The sequence below is a fragment of the Zootoca vivipara genome, chromosome 3, assembly GCF_963506605.1.
Source record: "Zootoca vivipara chromosome 3, rZooViv1.1, whole genome shotgun sequence".
NCBI lineage: Eukaryota > Metazoa > Chordata > Lepidosauria > Squamata > Lacertidae > Zootoca > Zootoca vivipara.
This window is the reverse complement of record NC_083278.1, coordinates 119,434,041-119,449,581: the sequence shown is the minus strand read 5'-3', so window position 1 is coordinate 119,449,581 and position 15,541 is coordinate 119,434,041. Positions and strand designations below refer to the sequence as shown.

The 15,541-nt window shown below is 55.5% G+C and overlaps 1 protein-coding gene across 1 annotated transcript in view; it reads right to left on the bottom strand.

Annotated features, from left to right (window-relative positions):
* Nucleotides 1-13,505, bottom strand: part of KIF3C (kinesin family member 3C) — a 35,061-nt gene extending 21,556 nt beyond the window's left edge. The window contains exon 1 of the mRNA XM_035111072.2: nt 11,871-13,505. Within this exon, the coding sequence (XP_034966963.1) occupies nt 11,871-13,280 (1,410 nt within the window). The 5' untranslated portion in view covers nt 13,281-13,505. The remainder of the gene's footprint in view (nt 1-11,870) is intronic.
* Between the last annotated feature and the right edge of the window lie 2,036 nt (nt 13,506-15,541).

Below are 15,541 nucleotides of genomic sequence, written 5' to 3'. Positions count from 1 at the left end.
GGATGACGAACAGCCCCCGCCAGGAACTCATCTTTGTCTTTCATTACACAAGAAAGCTTTTCATCCGTCAAACAGGGACCAATAAATTGCCCCCCTCCCCTTTCTGTCTTTTTTAAACATTATCTCATGCTTTGTTTCCATTCCCACTTCTCTCCCTGGAATATGCTGGAGGCAGGGGCAAAGGAAGGCGTTGTGACACCCGGGGTGGGAGTCGCTACGTATGATGCATGCGCCTTACATAGCGATGGCGCACATGCGCTGTACATAGCGGTTTGCCGGCGACGGCGCTCCAGTGCCCGTATGGACGGTGCCGTGATCCTCTGCTCGCGGCTGCAGCCGTGAACAGAGGATCCTCCACATGTGGCTGTGGTGGCGCGATGGCTGCTCGTGCCACCGTAAGCCCCTGCGGGGTGACTTCTTGTCACCCCCGCTTTCATGGGACCCAGGGCCCCCCGCCTCCCCCCGCCCCCGTTGCGACACCACTGGCTGGAGGAAGCACCCTTGAAAGAAGCCTTCTCAGCCAGACCACCCATAGAATCACAGAATTTTAAGAGTTAGAAGGGACCCCCAAGGCTCATCTAGTCCAACCCCCTGCAATGCAGGGATCACAGCCATCCAACCTGTTTAAAAACCTCCCCTGAAGGAGAGTCCACCACCTTCTGAGGTCACCTGGTCTTCCAAATATCTAGGGGTGCATGTGTGATGGAAATACCTCGGGGGGTGCTAGGAGGCAACGGGGGAAATGACTTTGGAAAGCTGGTTTCATGGGATCAAGTTCATCAGTTTTGTTGAATTAACTCAACTAAATAGTTTTGATAGGATTTTGAATCAATGTGGAATTCATCGTTCTGAATGTTATGGTGTTGCTGTCTGCCTTGGTGCATGCTGCTATTCTGAGTGATGCTTCCTGCAGGGCAGGCCCTGGGGATGAGTTTAGGGAACCAAGAGAGGGACCTAAAGCCATTTGGGAACACTTCTCTTCCCTAAAGCAAACTAGGATCATTAGGGAGGATGGTGGAGAGCTGCAGAAGACTCTCCTGCCAGCCAGCCCTTCCTTGAGATTTCGCAGCATCCTTCGGCAACTTACGACACGGCTGAGCTTGCCGCACGGTTTGCCCGTGTGCAAAAAGGGGAGAGTGGCTGCATGCTTGCAAAGCAGCCCACCCTCGAAAGGACGCGGCCGTAACTGAGACGGCATGGAATTAATTTCCCAGATATTACAGGCCCTCGTGTCGCTCTCTGCCTATTCCGCCAGCTCCTCTTCATATCATGCTGATAACATTGTGGGAAATTACTTCCGGCCTTTAAAAGGGCACTCCCTGCTTTCAGGCAGAAACGACCCCGGGTCTGAGCTCAACATCAGCTCGGCTACTCTGACAAGGCAAACAAGCGCTGGCAACATTTTTTTCCTCGCAGCTGAGGCTGCCCGAGAGCTCCTTTGATTGGCATCACCTCCCCAGACCCGTGCAGGGCAGGCGATCGGCACCGCAACGCAGGGAGCTGCCTTAGGCGCCAGGTCAGACCGTTCTGGGTGCACCCGGCTCAGCAGCGCTTAGGACGCTGGTCGGCAGAAGCTCTCAAGGGTTTTGGACAGGGCGGGGGTGGTGGTGGCCAGCCTTACCCAGAGACACCGTGGGGGCTGAGCCCAGGACCTTCTGCATGCAAAGCAGCTATCAGTCTGGACAGCCACGCCAAGGAGCAGGTCAGCAATAAATCACACGGTGTAAGTGCAGTTAACTCTTTATTAATGGAAACAAGGTCTACTCAGGAGGCCAGGCCTAGTTGTTGTTGTTGTTGTTGTTGTTGTTGTTGTTGTTGTTGTTGTTGTTATTTATACCCCGCCCCATCTGGCTGGGTTTCCCCAGCCACTCTGGGTGGCTTCCAACAAAATATTAAAATACAATGGTCTGTTAAACATTAAAAGCTTCCCTAAACAGGGCTGCCTTCAGATGTCTTCTAAACATCAGATGGTTGTTTATTTCCTTGACATCTGATGGGAGGGCGTGCCACAGTGGGGGCGCCACCACCGAGAAGGCCCTCTGCCTGGTTCCCTACAGCTTGGCTTCTCGCAGCGAGGGAACCGCCAGAAGGCCCTCGGCGCTGGACCTCAGTGTCCGGGCAGAACGATGGGGGGGGGAGGAGATGCTCCTTCAGGTATATTGGACCGAGGCCGTTTAGGGCTTTAAAGGTCAGCACCAACACTTTGAATTGTGCTCGGAAACGTACTGGGAGCCAATGTAGATCTTTCAAGACTGGTGTTATGTGGTCTCGGGGGCCGCTCCCAGTCACCAGTCTACCTGCCGCTAGTGAGCACAGCAGTTCATCCCAGGAGATCTTGCCCCCTATAGGGCAGCTGTGGGGACTGAGGTTTCCTGCCTTCCCACAGCTGCCTAAATCTCTTCCCCCCCCCCCAGTCCTTCCCAAGCAATCTGAGACTATGCCGGTGTCTCTGCCTTTGCTCCTCCTGCTTCATATCTCTCCTGGTCTTGGGAGACCAGTTGGGAGGAGAGCTTGTTGCAGCAGGAGGGGGAGACCCCCTGACTGATTCCTGCCTCTTGGCCTCCTGCTTTAACTGCTGCCTCTGGATCTGTACTGCTCTCTGCCACAGACTCTTCCTGCTCACTAAACCCTGTTGCCTCTTCTGCTTCCGGCACCTCCTACCCCCAGTCTGCTCCCTCTGACCAGGCATCATCATCCCACCGCCATTCCCTGGCTCTGAGCCTTCTTCCTTTGAGGGTTTTCTTGGGGGTTCCCTAACTGGTATCTCCTACCACACCTCACCATCCAGCCAGTCCAGGACAGCGTGGGTGGCGCTGTGGGTTAAACCACAGAGCCTAGGGCTTGCCGACCAGAAGGTTGGCGGTTCGAATCCCCATGATGGGGTGAGCTCCCGTTGCTCAGTCCCAGCTCCTGCCAACCTAGCAGTTCGAAAGCACCTCAAAGTGCAAGTAGATAAATAGGTACCACTACAGCGGGAAGGTAAACGGTGTTTCCATGTGCTGCTCTGGTTTGCCAGAAGCAGCTTAGTCCTGCTGGCCACATGACCTGGAAGCTATACGCCGGCTCCCTCGGCCAATAATGCGAGATGAGCACCGCAACCCCAGAGTCGGTCACGACTAGACCTAATGGTCAGGGGTCCCTTTACCTTTACCTTTAAGCCAAAAAAGCAACCACCACCGCTCGACTTTTGTGGGGCGAAGATGAACATGGGGAGCTATGGTAACGGATCCTGCCTAAATGCCACCAAAGGAGGTGCCTTACAGATCTTTGCTCTGGAGAAGAGAATTCCCTGCAACGATGCTCAGCGGAGTCGGTTGCCAGGCAACAGGTTCTCCTCCCACCTTTTCCCTCCGGAGATGCTCTGCTCAAAGATCTCTCGTGTTGGCAAATGCTTCTTCCTACTCTCCAGCCTCCAAGATCTGCCTGTATTGATGTTGGTCTCTGTACTCGTATGGTGCCAACAGCCTGGACGGACTGCAAGGCAGGGGCACAGGTCCTCCTTCCCCACTCCCTGCCCATCGTGTACCCACACTGCAGCAGATGTGTATCTTAGACCCACGGGATGGACCCCCGCCCTGCAAATGTGTTTTCAAAGAGCAAATTGGGGTAAGAGCAGCCACCGGGGGCCAGAGAGGAAGGTTCAGGGGAGAGAGAGAGGAGGTGGGAGGACCATCTGTCAGGGGATTCTTTAGTTGTGATTCCTGCATTGCCGGGGTTGGACTAGATGACCCTCAGGGGTCTCTTCCAACTCTATGATTCCGTGAAGCAGCTGGCCAGGCCAGGCATCTTGGGCCTGACCGATGGGCCTCTCAGGATGCCCCTTGCATGGGGCTGCGTGTACAAAACAAAACAGAGCAAGGGAAATGTGAATTCTGCAACCTGAACCACCCCTGCTACCTTGCGCTATTTCATAGAATCGTAGAGTTGGAAGAGACCACAAGGGCCATCCAGTCCAACCCCCTGCCAAGCAGGAAACACCATCAAAGCATTCTTGACATATGCCTGTCAAGCCTCTGCTTATAGACCTCCAAAGAAGGAGACTCCACCACACTCCTTGGCAGCAAATTCCACTGCCAAACAGCTCTTACTGTCAGGAAGTTCTTCCTAATGTTTAGGTGGAATCTTCTTTCTTGTAGCTTAAATCCATTGCTCCGTGTCCGCTTCTCTGGAGTAGCAGAAAACAATCTTTCTCCCTCCTCCATATGACATCCTTTCATATATTTGAACATGGCTATCATATCACCCCTTAACCTTCTCTTCTCCAGGCTAAACATACCCAGCTCCCTAAGCCGTTCCTCATAAGGCATCGTTTCCAGGCCTTTGACCATTTTGGTTGCCCTCTTCTGGACACGTTCCAGCTTGTCAGTATCCTTCTTGAACTGTGGTGCCCAGAACTGGACACAGTACTCCAGGTGAGGTCTGACCAGAGCAGAATACAATGGTACTATTACCTCCCTAGATCTAGATGCTATACTCCTATTGATGCAGCCCAGAATTGCATTGGCTTTTTTAGCTGCTGCATCACACTGCTGACTCATGTCAAGTTTGTGGTCTACCAAGACTCCTCGATCCTTTTCACATGTACTGCTCTCAAGCCAGGTGTCCCCCATCCTGTATTTGTGCCTTTCATTTTTTTTGCCCAAGTGTAGTACTTGGGCAAAAAAAAAATTGCTCTGCAGTTCTTATCTTATTCCTTCCCAGCATCCCAGCATTGCTGATGGCAGGGAACGGCCTCTGCCACCTGAGATCCCTCCCTCCTCTGGCTTCCTGACACCAGCTCTAGGCTCTCAAGGCCCACTTGGCCACCAAAGGGAAGCTGACCTTCTCAAGAGGCCTGGCTGGGAGAAGATGCCCTCCACAGCCTCCTGCGCTTCCGCCCTGCTCCTCCACAACTGCAACGCTCCCGCACGGCCTTGCAGGAAGGAGAGAGCAAAATATGAGCAGAGCTGAAAGCTGTCCAGCAACAGCCTTCCGTTTGAATGCCAGCGAAACGGAGGGGGGAGGGAGAGGAGCCGGGCTTTGTTGCCCAGCACTGTTCCCCCCCCCCCGCCGCCCCCATTATCAGGATGCTGCCGCTGCCTCCTCCACCAGACTGTTCTGCCAGGAAGAATCACATCTCTGCCTGCACACAGAGTCATTCCCGGAGGAAACCTGGTTACTCAGTACGACTCTCGCCCCATTTGCTGTCAAAATTAGGTCAGGCTCCTCTCACAATTGCGCTTCTCAAGATCCCTGCTCAGAAATGATTTCTTCGTAACATGGTAGTAATACACACACACACATTTTATAAAAAGCACACCATTGTTATCAGTGCTACAAATCCTGCAAATGGAAACCAAACGCAAAGGTGTTTTAATACCTGAGCCACAGATTGGGGGGGGGAGGGCTATGGGAAAGAGAAAGTATTTGTTGATTTTTCAAACTCTTTGCTGACCATCTCCTGCTATTCCAGGTTGTTGTTCGGTGGTAGAGAACCTGCTCTGTGTGGAGGGGAGGTTTTGAAGCAGAGGTTGGGTGGCCATCTGTCATGGATGCTGTAGCCGAGGCTCCTGCATTGCAGGGGGTTGGACTAGATGACCCCTGGGGGTCCCTTCCAACGCTATGATTCTAAGGACCCGGGTTCATTCCCTTTGGCCTCCATCCCACTTAGCCACTGGCCTAGAACCCTGGAGCGCAGCCGCCGGTGGCAACAGACAGGCTAATGGGATTTTTGGCCTGCTTTGGCCCAGCAAGGACCTTCGTCGCTCCAAGCGCCTGACCGCTTGGCCCTTCAGAGTCCTCAACGCCATGGAGGTTGGCGGAATGCATTGTGCTTGCTCCCTTTTGCCCCTGAAGATCCCCCCCTGTGAAAGGCGGCCTTTTGCAGAGGCCACTTTGGCCACCAGCAGAGGCTGCCCGCTGGCTTCTCATTGGCTCACCTAAGGCGAGCAGCAAGCATCGCCAGGGGAGCAGCAGGGGAGCCTGCCCCCTCCTCCTCCTGCCATTCACATCCCTCCAGCCAGGGAGCCCCTTCAAGAAGCTATCAGGCACCAGGATTGCTGTCCTCCCTCCCTCCCCTCCCCAGGCTGGCCCTACTCTGAGTCCCATCCTCTGGGCAGGGGCGGCTCTCCCTTTCTTTACTTTGTGAAATGTACACCCCCCCCTTTCTCCCGAAGGAGCCTCTGGATTGGCTGTGCCAAGCATTGGACCTGGGGGCTTCGCCTAGGTCCTTAGCTTGAAGGGGGGGCAATTAATAGTAATGATTATGATTATCAATTTGGAGGAAGGAAGTTGGAGGAGGAGGAAACACACGTTTTCTTGAGGGGGACACACACCTGACTTGGAAATGCTTGGGGCATTGGCTTGACTCTGACACTGGATCTTGGACTTCCTAAACATGCATTGCAGGGGGGCTGGACTAGATGACCCCATGGGTCCCTTCTGACTCTACAATTCTGTGAGTCAATAAACTATATTTGCAGCTGGTCACACGGGGCTCCTGGCAGCCCCGTCACCCTCCTGTTCAAAGGGCGGGGGCAGATGAGCCCTCCCCATCTCCCCCTGCCATGAAAAGCCCAGAGTATCCAGGTATTCATTCATAGAATCATAGAATCATAGAGTTGGAAGAGACCACAAGGGCCATCCAGTCCAACCCCCTGCCAAGCAGGAAACACCATCAAAGCATTCTTGACATATGCCTGTCAAGCCTCTGCTTAAAGACCTCCAAAGAAGGAGACTCCACCACACTCCTTGGCAGCAAATTCCACTGCCGAACAGCTCTTACTGTCAGGAAGTTCTTCCTAATGTTTAGGTGGAATCTTCCTTCTTGTAGTTTGAATCCATTGCTCCGTGTCCGCTTCTCTGGAGCAGCAGAAAACAACCTTTCTCCCTCCTCTATATGACATCCTTTTATATATTTGAACATGGCTATCATATCACCTCTCTTCTCCAGGCTAAACATACCCAGTTCCCTAATTCAATTCATTCAGGGCGTTTCTATCTCACGTTTTCCTCCAAGAAGCCCCTGGTCCCCCCCTTCCTCACCTAATCCCCACAACCACCCTGCGAGGTAGGCAAGGCCGAAAGCGAGTGACTAGCCCAAGGTCACGCCCAGTAAACTCCATGGCTGAGTGGGGATTCGAACCCTGGTCCTTCATGTCCAGCACTCTGACCACACTTGCTCTCCTTCTCCCCACACCGTGGGGGCTGAGAGAGGGCAGCTTCCCCAGGACTCCCATGGCAGGGGGGAGTGGAGATGACACACCCGACCAGCCCAGATTGGGGACTGGGAAGCTTGACAGCTGCTGGAGCCCCCCTGGGGGGGCAGGAAGGGAGGGATTCCCTGTGTGACCCCCTTCCCACCCCTCTCTTGGCAAAGCCACCTCAATCGCCATCCAAAGACAAGGGGGCCCTTGATTCCCAAGGCTGCCCTCGGCCCACGCCTGCCCCTCGCTAATGGCATTGTCCTTGTTCACTGGGGGGGGGGAGCGACCGTGCCGGACAGAGGGGGCCATTCATGCAGGCGCTGCCCCCTTTCCTGTGCAGCTGCGAGGGGTCGGCCGGATGCAGCAGGCACCCTCTGGAAGCTCAAGCAAGGATGAGCCTGGCTGAGCCCAGAAACAACAAGCAAGAGAATGCCCCTGGGCATGCGCAGAGGGCGTGTCTCTCACCACTGAGCAACTGCAGCCAGGATCTAGAGATGGCAGCGAACGGGTTCCAGGATATCATTATAGTGGAAGGAGGTGGGTGGGGCAAGAGATCTGGGGATGTTGCGAGGTAAAATGCTGGTGGCAAGGAAGGCCCCACTCTGTATCCCACCCAAACCCTGCCTCTCTCAGAAGCATGGCGTTGCAAGGGACCCCCAAGGGACATCTAGTCCAACCCCATGAAATGCAGAAATCACAGCCGAAGAATCCCTGACAGGCGGCCACCCAACCTCCAAGGAAGGAGAGGTCATCACCTCCCAGGGGAGAGCGTTCCACTGCTGGACAGCTCTTGCCCTCAGAAAGGTCTCCCTGATGTTCAGCAGGAATCTCCCTTCTTGTAACCTGAAGCCATGAGTTCAAGTCCTACCCTCTGAAGCAGGCAGAAACAAGCTTGTTCCCTCTTCCATGGGGCAGCCCTTCAGACAGTTGAAGGTGGCTCTCCGGTCCCTTCTCAGTCTCCTCCTCTGCAGGCTAAATATCCTTCTTCAAACTCATATTGGAAATATGCAAATGCCGCAGTCCCAATGAAAATTTCCACCCCCCTACTACCTGAGAAATGCTCTGGCCACGGAACTCACTCTCTCCCCAATTTGCTGTGGCTCATTAGCCCCTCCTCCAAGGTCCCAAGGGGAGACCTACTCAAGGGCCAGTTTTTGCACTCTGCACATGCTCTGAGTCCTCTGATCTCTACCTCACCAGACATGCCACACTGCCTTCTCCCCTCGCAAATCCACAGAGGGGCCCTGGATTCTGTCTCAAGGATCTCCACGGCTCAGCTTTCAGTGTCAAGAAGACTCCCAGAGAACCTAGAAGAGAGTGCCTCTGGGCATGTGCAGAGAGGACTGTTCCCACACCAGTGAGCAGAGTCAAAGGAAATCCCTCTCCACCAAGAGTTCAGGGAAGTTTCTCCAGCCCTCTCTGGTCAAAGCGACACATTCAAGGGGATTCTTTTCTGTCATGCAACAGACCCTTTTGCACAGTCAGAAACAGGGGAGGGGGGGAGAGAGAAGCAGGATTGTGACCCTCCCTGCCTAAGGCTGTGGGCAATGGGTAGATGCTTTAATTCACCCTCATCCTGTAGGGCTTCTGAGAGCGTGAAGAGAGAAGTGTGCCTGGGTCAGTGGTGGTGGTTCCTTGACCAAGATGGGCCAGTGGTTGGTGCATGATTTCGCCTCCTAGGCCCCGGGACTGAGAATACGCTTTGAAATAGGTTTTAAAACCTATTTGAAAAAATATGCAAAAATTGTATATTCAGATTAGATTTAGAATTGTATAGAAGCTGAGGATTTAGAGTCTAAGTGAAGTATATAGAAAGGATAGATTTGAAATTCTAAGAAATTTATATGAAAATGCATTGGAAATTGCCAAAAGATAAAAATGAAATGAAGCGCAGATGGAGGGAACTCGAGGAGGTCCCTATATACAATGTTAAAGAAATTTGGATTTGGATTTAGATGTTTGTTTGTTTTCTTTATTGTTATGTTATTGTATTTTAATGTGTCTTATTGTTCTTTAAGTTGTTGTTGATTTTCCTGCTTTTTCTTTTCTCTTTTGTGTTTATTATATATATATATATATATATATATATATATATAAAATACGCTTTGAATACTGGGTGCAGGTTGAGTACAGGGTGCAGTTCCTGCTCTGTTCTGGTTCAGGCTGAGCCCCCCAGGCAAGCCCCTGGGAGTCGTGGGGGGGGGACAGGGGAGGACACACCTGGCAGAGACAGAGCTCAAAGGGGGTCCAGGGGGAAGCACTCTGGCCATGCTCAGAGATACCCTCTTTGTTATGAGGCTCTCACATGCAGGGCTGTCTTTACCTGGGGGTGCAAGGGGTGCAGGGCACCCGGGGGCCGAATTCTGGGGAGCGCCAGGCGCCCGCTGCTGAAGCCTCCTAAGCTCTTAACTATCCACCTGTTAGTTATTACCAAAATGTATACCTACTGTTTCACTAAAGGACTTTTGACTTTGTGCATTTATTTACCAAAGACGCGCTGTGCCAGCAGCGGCGCTTGTCATTCTCAACAGCGCCGTGCATGCAAAATTAACTAAATTTGGGGTGCTTGGTGGATCTTTGCACCCCGGCGGCACATAGGCTAAAGACGGCCCTCCTCACGTGATCCAATTAAGCCTTGGCCTCCACAGATGAGAGAGAGAGAGAGAGAGAGAGAGAGAGAGAGAGAGAGAGAGAAGAGAGAGAAGAGAGAGAAGAGAGAGAAGAGAAAGAGAGAGCAGGGTGTGTGGAATACGATTTCTTTAAGGAGAATGCGATCTACTTTCATCTTTCGTTTATTGCTGCTCTCCCTCCAATGAGGCATGGGGGAAGGCTGGAAGGGTCTCTCTCTCTCTCTCTCTCTCTCTCTCTCTCTCTCTCTCTCTCACACACACACACACACGCACGCACACACACACACACACACACACTTTACCCTCACAACGGCCTCCTGAGGTAGGCCAGCCTGAGCGAGAACAAGTGGCGCAAGGTCACGTAGTGAGCCTCCTTAAGGGTAAGTGTCTCCGCCTGGGTCTCCCTGATTGAGCAACTTTTAAAATGCTGCGTTTATTTTGGGTGGGGGAGCAGGCCAGCCTGGGACGCGTCTCTGCTGCCATCAGCATGAAATTGTGTGGGGTTTCTGCAGAACTGGATCCTTGGATTCTCTGGGGGGGGGCACCTCAGTGGGTCAGAGCAGGGCTCTCCGAGAGTGGAGTCTGGGCGCCAAGACCCCGGCCTTCTCTCCTGGACCTCCCTGTAAACTTGGGCTTGTGCCCCCAGCGCCACCCCAGAGAGGACAGCACGGAGCCTGACTCACAGTGGCCAGCACCCCATGGCAGGCATCTCTCCCCAGAGTGGGCTGGAGGCCAAGTCTTGGGCTGGGGGAGGGCGGCGCTGGGAGTCCTGAGACACATCCTGGTCCACAGGGTGCTCCTCCCCGCCCCCCAGGGTGCACACACTGTGCTTGTCCACAGCCAAAGGCAGGGCCAGGGGAGAGAAGCCCTCAGTTGCACCCCCAGACCCATTTCCATGCTGCGGGAAAGGAAGGTTTCCCTGAAGATGCCATAGGTAGGGAGGCAGCGGCAGCGGCTTCTGTCAACAGCCACTTGGAGAGACAAAAGGAGACCCCCTTGGAGGGGCAGGAGGGTCCTCTTAGCCAGCCCCCTCCCTGCCTCGGGCTGGCCAATGCGCGTGCAGGAGGTCAGCTCCGCACTGGGAGGGATGTGGCGGTTTCTGCACGGCTGCTTTTGTTGTGTGGCGGGAGCTGATTAGCCCCGGACCCCCTCCTGGGCTTTGTTGCCCCCTCGGCTCAGCCACTCCCATGGCGAGGCCAGATGGAGCGGCCTCTGACAGCCCCTGCAAAGGAATCTGAGACATGACAGCGCAGAAACCGAGGCAGCAGGCCCAGCCGCCACTGCGGCCAGCGCAAGCCGGACACCCAGGTGCGCCCAGATGCATCGCGGCCCAGCAGGCGGAATGTGAGCTGTGGATCCCTGGAGCCGCCGCTCGCAGGATCCCACCATTCCTCAGATAGCTAACATCCCCAGGACCACTGGCAGTCAGCACTGAGAACCAGAAGGCCAGCTTCACCTCCGATGGAAGGGAGAGAGCTGGGAGGGGAAGTGGGCAGGGCTGCCAAAGGCCTGCCTTCAACCATCGTGCATGTGGCCTTGAAGACAGCCTGGGTGTCCTTTGCAGAGTCTTTGTCCCCCTCCCCACCCCCCTGCTCGCTCCCCTGAGTAATGGGCCTGGATACAGTTGAGGGAGCTGTGTCTGTTTAGCCTGGAAAAGAGGAGGCTGAAAGATGAAATGAGAGCCACCTTCAGAGATCTGAAGGGCTGCCCCCATGGAAGACAGAGCAAGCTTGTTTTCTCCTGTCCTGGAGGGAAGGACCCCAACCAATGGGTTCAAAGGACAATGGAGGGGATTCCGACTCAACATGAGGAAGAACCTTCTGACAATAAGAGATGTTCAGCAGTAGAACGGTCTCCCTCGAAAGGTGGTCTTATACAGAGGTTGGATGGCCATCTCTCAGGGGTTCTTTAGATATGGTTCCTGCATTGCAGGGGGTTGGACAAGAGGACCCTCAAGGTCCCTTCCATCTCTACCATTCTACGATTCCATGAATACAAGGCCCAGCCCATGCTATGTGCATGTGCAAAGTGCCACTTAGAAACGGCCGAGCCTTACCTTATACTTTGTGGCCAGGAGTTGCGTGGCCTCCTGCTCCTTCCGCAGCTCCTCGATCATCTTCTCCTTCTCCTGCAGCAGCTTCTGCTTCTCCTCGCTCACCAGGCTGTGGTCGTCCTGGATGGCTGCCTTCTCCTCCTCCAGCCTCTCCTCCTGCTCCTTCAAGTAGTTCTTCATGTCCTTCTCTAGGCCCCCGTCCTCCTCTCCGTCCTCTGCCTCGGGGGTCCCTTCCCCTCCGGCCGACTTCTTCCTCCGGCTGTTCCTCCTCCTCTTCTTGCTGAGCATCCCCCTCTTCTCCAGCTGAGCCTTCAGCCGGGTGATCTCCTCCTGGAACTCCCGCAGGAGAGTGTCCTTGGGGTCCTCGTTGACCCGCGGCTTGTTCTTGATGTTCTTGGCCCTGTTGGCGAAGCGCAGCGTGGACAGGCTCTCGTCGTAGCTGTGCGAGGCCGGGCCCAGCGTGGCCACCATGATGGTCTTGGCGTTCCCGCCCAGGGAGTCCTGCAGCAGCCGGGTGAGCTTGGAGTCCCGGTAGGGGATGTGGGTGCTCTTGCCGTCCACCAGGGCCGAGATGACGTTGCCCAGGGCGGAGAGGGACAGGTTGATCTTGGAGGCCTCCTTGGGGCGCTCCCCCTGGGTGCCCATCTTGCTCTGGCGCTCGCTCCCGGCCAGATCCACCAGGTTCAGCTTCCCCACGCGGATGTGGTCCTCCCCGTCGGGCCCCTCCTCGCTGCACTCCACCGTGATGACGAAGATGGCGTGCGAGCGGGAGCTGTACTCGTTCATGTTGGTGCTGCCGACTGAGCGCGCCTGGTTGCCCAGGTTCATGACGTGCTCGATCTCCTTGACATTCTTGGTCACGAAGGAGGACAGGTCCTTGATGTAGACGCCGCTCTCCGGGTTCTCCTTCAGCTCCAGCTTCTTGCTCTGGTCCTTTGCCAGCAGATCCCGGATCTCCTCCTGGTAGATCTCCAGGTACGAGGCCCTCACCAGGTACTGCTGGTTCTGCGAGCGGGAGATGTGGGTGAAGATGTGCTCGAAGGAGATGGGGATGACGCCCCTCTTCTCCGGCTCGGCCCAGGCGCCTTGCATGGTGTAGGTCTTGCCCGTGCCCGTCTGCCCGTAGGCGAAGATGGTCCCGTTGAAGCCCTGCAGCACCGAGTCAATCAGCGGGCGCACGGTCTCGTCGTACAGGTCGGCCTGCTTGGAGCTGGCGTCGTAGACGGCGTCGAAGGTGAAGGTCTTGGCCAGCTCCCCCGGGGAGGCCTTGGGGTTCCGGATGGTCACCTGCCCCAGCTTGACGTCCAGGTCCAGGATCCGCTCGTAGCCTGCCGCCTCCTCCTTCCGGTGCATGGGCCGGCAGCGCACCACCACCTTCAGGGCCTCGCTGCTCTTGGGCGGCCGGGTGGCCATGGCGGCACCCCTGCCCCTGGCGGGCTCCCCCTCGACCTGTGGCTGTCAGGGGGGCCGGCTGGGCATGGGGGCGTCTCCTCCCTCGGGCTGCTGTTGCTGCGACACTGGCACCGCTGCTGACAGCAAGAGGCTGCGCTGGCGGCTAGCGGTCCCCTCGCTGGGCACAATGGATGCGGCTAGGCGTCACCCGCTCCGGGCATCCCGCCGCAGCCCTGGAGCGCCCCGGGCCACGCATCCTGCCGCATCCCGCCGCTGGGCAAGGCAGGGCTGGGCTGGGCTGGAGGGAGAGGTCTTCAGCCCTCCCCTCTTGTTTTGGAGCTGGGGGGGGGTCTGGCTAGCAGGCTGGCTGGTTGGCCTCGCTTCCTACCTCGGCGCGGGGCTAGCTGGCTGCCCGCCTAGTGCCCGCGCCTCCTCCCGAGGGGACCCACCGGCGGTTCCAGGCGGCGGCGCGGCCGGGCAAGGCTCCGGGCTCCCCGGGCGGGAGCCTCATTCATTGCAGCTCAGCAGAAGCAGCTGCTGCCTCCGCGGATGCGAGAGAATGAAGGAGCAAAACAGGAGGGAGGGCGCGAGGGAGGGGCGAGATGCTGATGCTGCCGAGCGGTGGGGGGGGGAGGGGGAGGGGGGGAGGGCTCCCTCTTGTCCCCAGACCCAGCCCACCAGCAGCCCCTCCTTCCCTTCCTTGGCCCCACCCATGCCTCGCAAAGCACGCCGGGGGCTGGAGTCCCGCCTTTGTTGCAGGCTGCGCGCGGGAGGGAGGGATGCAGCGGCGGAGAGAGAGGGATGCGCGGCGGCTGGTACCCAAGGCCGCTGCTGCCGCAGAGCAAAGCAGGCTGGCTTCTGCTGCCAGGGCGAGGGTGGGCAGCGCTCTGCAGCGGGAAGACTCCCGGCTGCTCGAGGCAGCAGGGGCTGAGAAGGGTAGTGGGAGCCGGCAGCGGGGTGTAGTGGTTAGAGTGCTGCTGGCTGGAGTGCTCTTCCTTGGACCTGGAAGAGACCGGGTTTCGTATGCCGTCCCTCGGCCATGAAGTGACCTGGGAGTGACCTGGGGCCAGTTCCCACCTGGGCTTAGGTTCTTCATCTGCCTCGCAGGGTTGTTGGAGGGACTGAATGATGGTCTCTGGGCATATTTTGAGCACATTCTGTGTATACGGCCTCTCCTCTGGGTGACCCTTTAAAACACCATCATCATTAAGAGCTGTTACCATCAGTAAGAGCTGTTCGGCAGTGGAATTTGCTACCAAGGAGTGTAGTGGAGTCTCCTTCTTTGGAGGTCTTTAAGCAGAGGCTTGACAGGCATATGTCAAGAATGCTTTGATGGTGTTTCCTGCTCGGCAGGGGGTTGGACTGGATGGCCCTTGTGGTCTCTTCCAACTCTACGATTCTATGATTCTATGATTTATGGGTCTCGCTTGGCTGGCAAGTTGGGGGTTGTGAATCATAGAATCACAGAGTTGGAAGAGACCACAAGGGCCATCCAGTCCAACCCCCTGCCAAGCAGGAAACACCATCAAAGCATTCTTGACATATGCCTGTCAAGCCTCTGCTTAAAGACCTCCAAAGAAAGAGACTCCACCACACTCCTTGGTAGCAAATTCCACTGCCGAACAGCTCTTACTGTCAGGAAGTTCTTCCTAATGTTTAGGTGGAATCTTCTTTCTTGAAGTTTGAATCCATTGCTCCGTGTCCGCTTCTCTGGAGCAGCAGAAAACAATCTTTCTCCCTCCTCCATATGACATCCTTTCATATATTTGAACATGGCTATCATATCACCCCTTAACCTTCTCTTCTCCAGGCTAAGTGAACACTGAGCTCAGGCTGGCAGCCTTATCATGAGGCATGGCCTGGACAGGGGATGGCTTGATCTGGGTGCTGCAGCAGAGGAAAGGACAAGCAGATGTCACTCACAAGGCATGAACCACCAGGAAGGCCTTGGGTCGGATCCTGCCGCCAGGCTCCCCTTGTGTTCTCATGAATTTCTCCTGCACAAGTTCAAAGGGCAGGTGAAGTTTACCAGTGGAGCATTAAGTAAGGCGGGAGGAAGATGCCAGAAGATTTGCCCTTTGCATTTCCCACAGCAGGTTTCATCCACATATATCTCAGGCCTTCTCTGTAGCAGCGGAGGCAAGGCACATGGGGGGAAGATGCTCAGAGGTTGCAGAGCTTTTGAAAAGCTAGCTTTTCTTATTTATTTGTTTATTAAGCACACACAAACACACCATCCTTCAGCAGAAATGTTCGGCGTGGTTTATAGTATACCATCATTG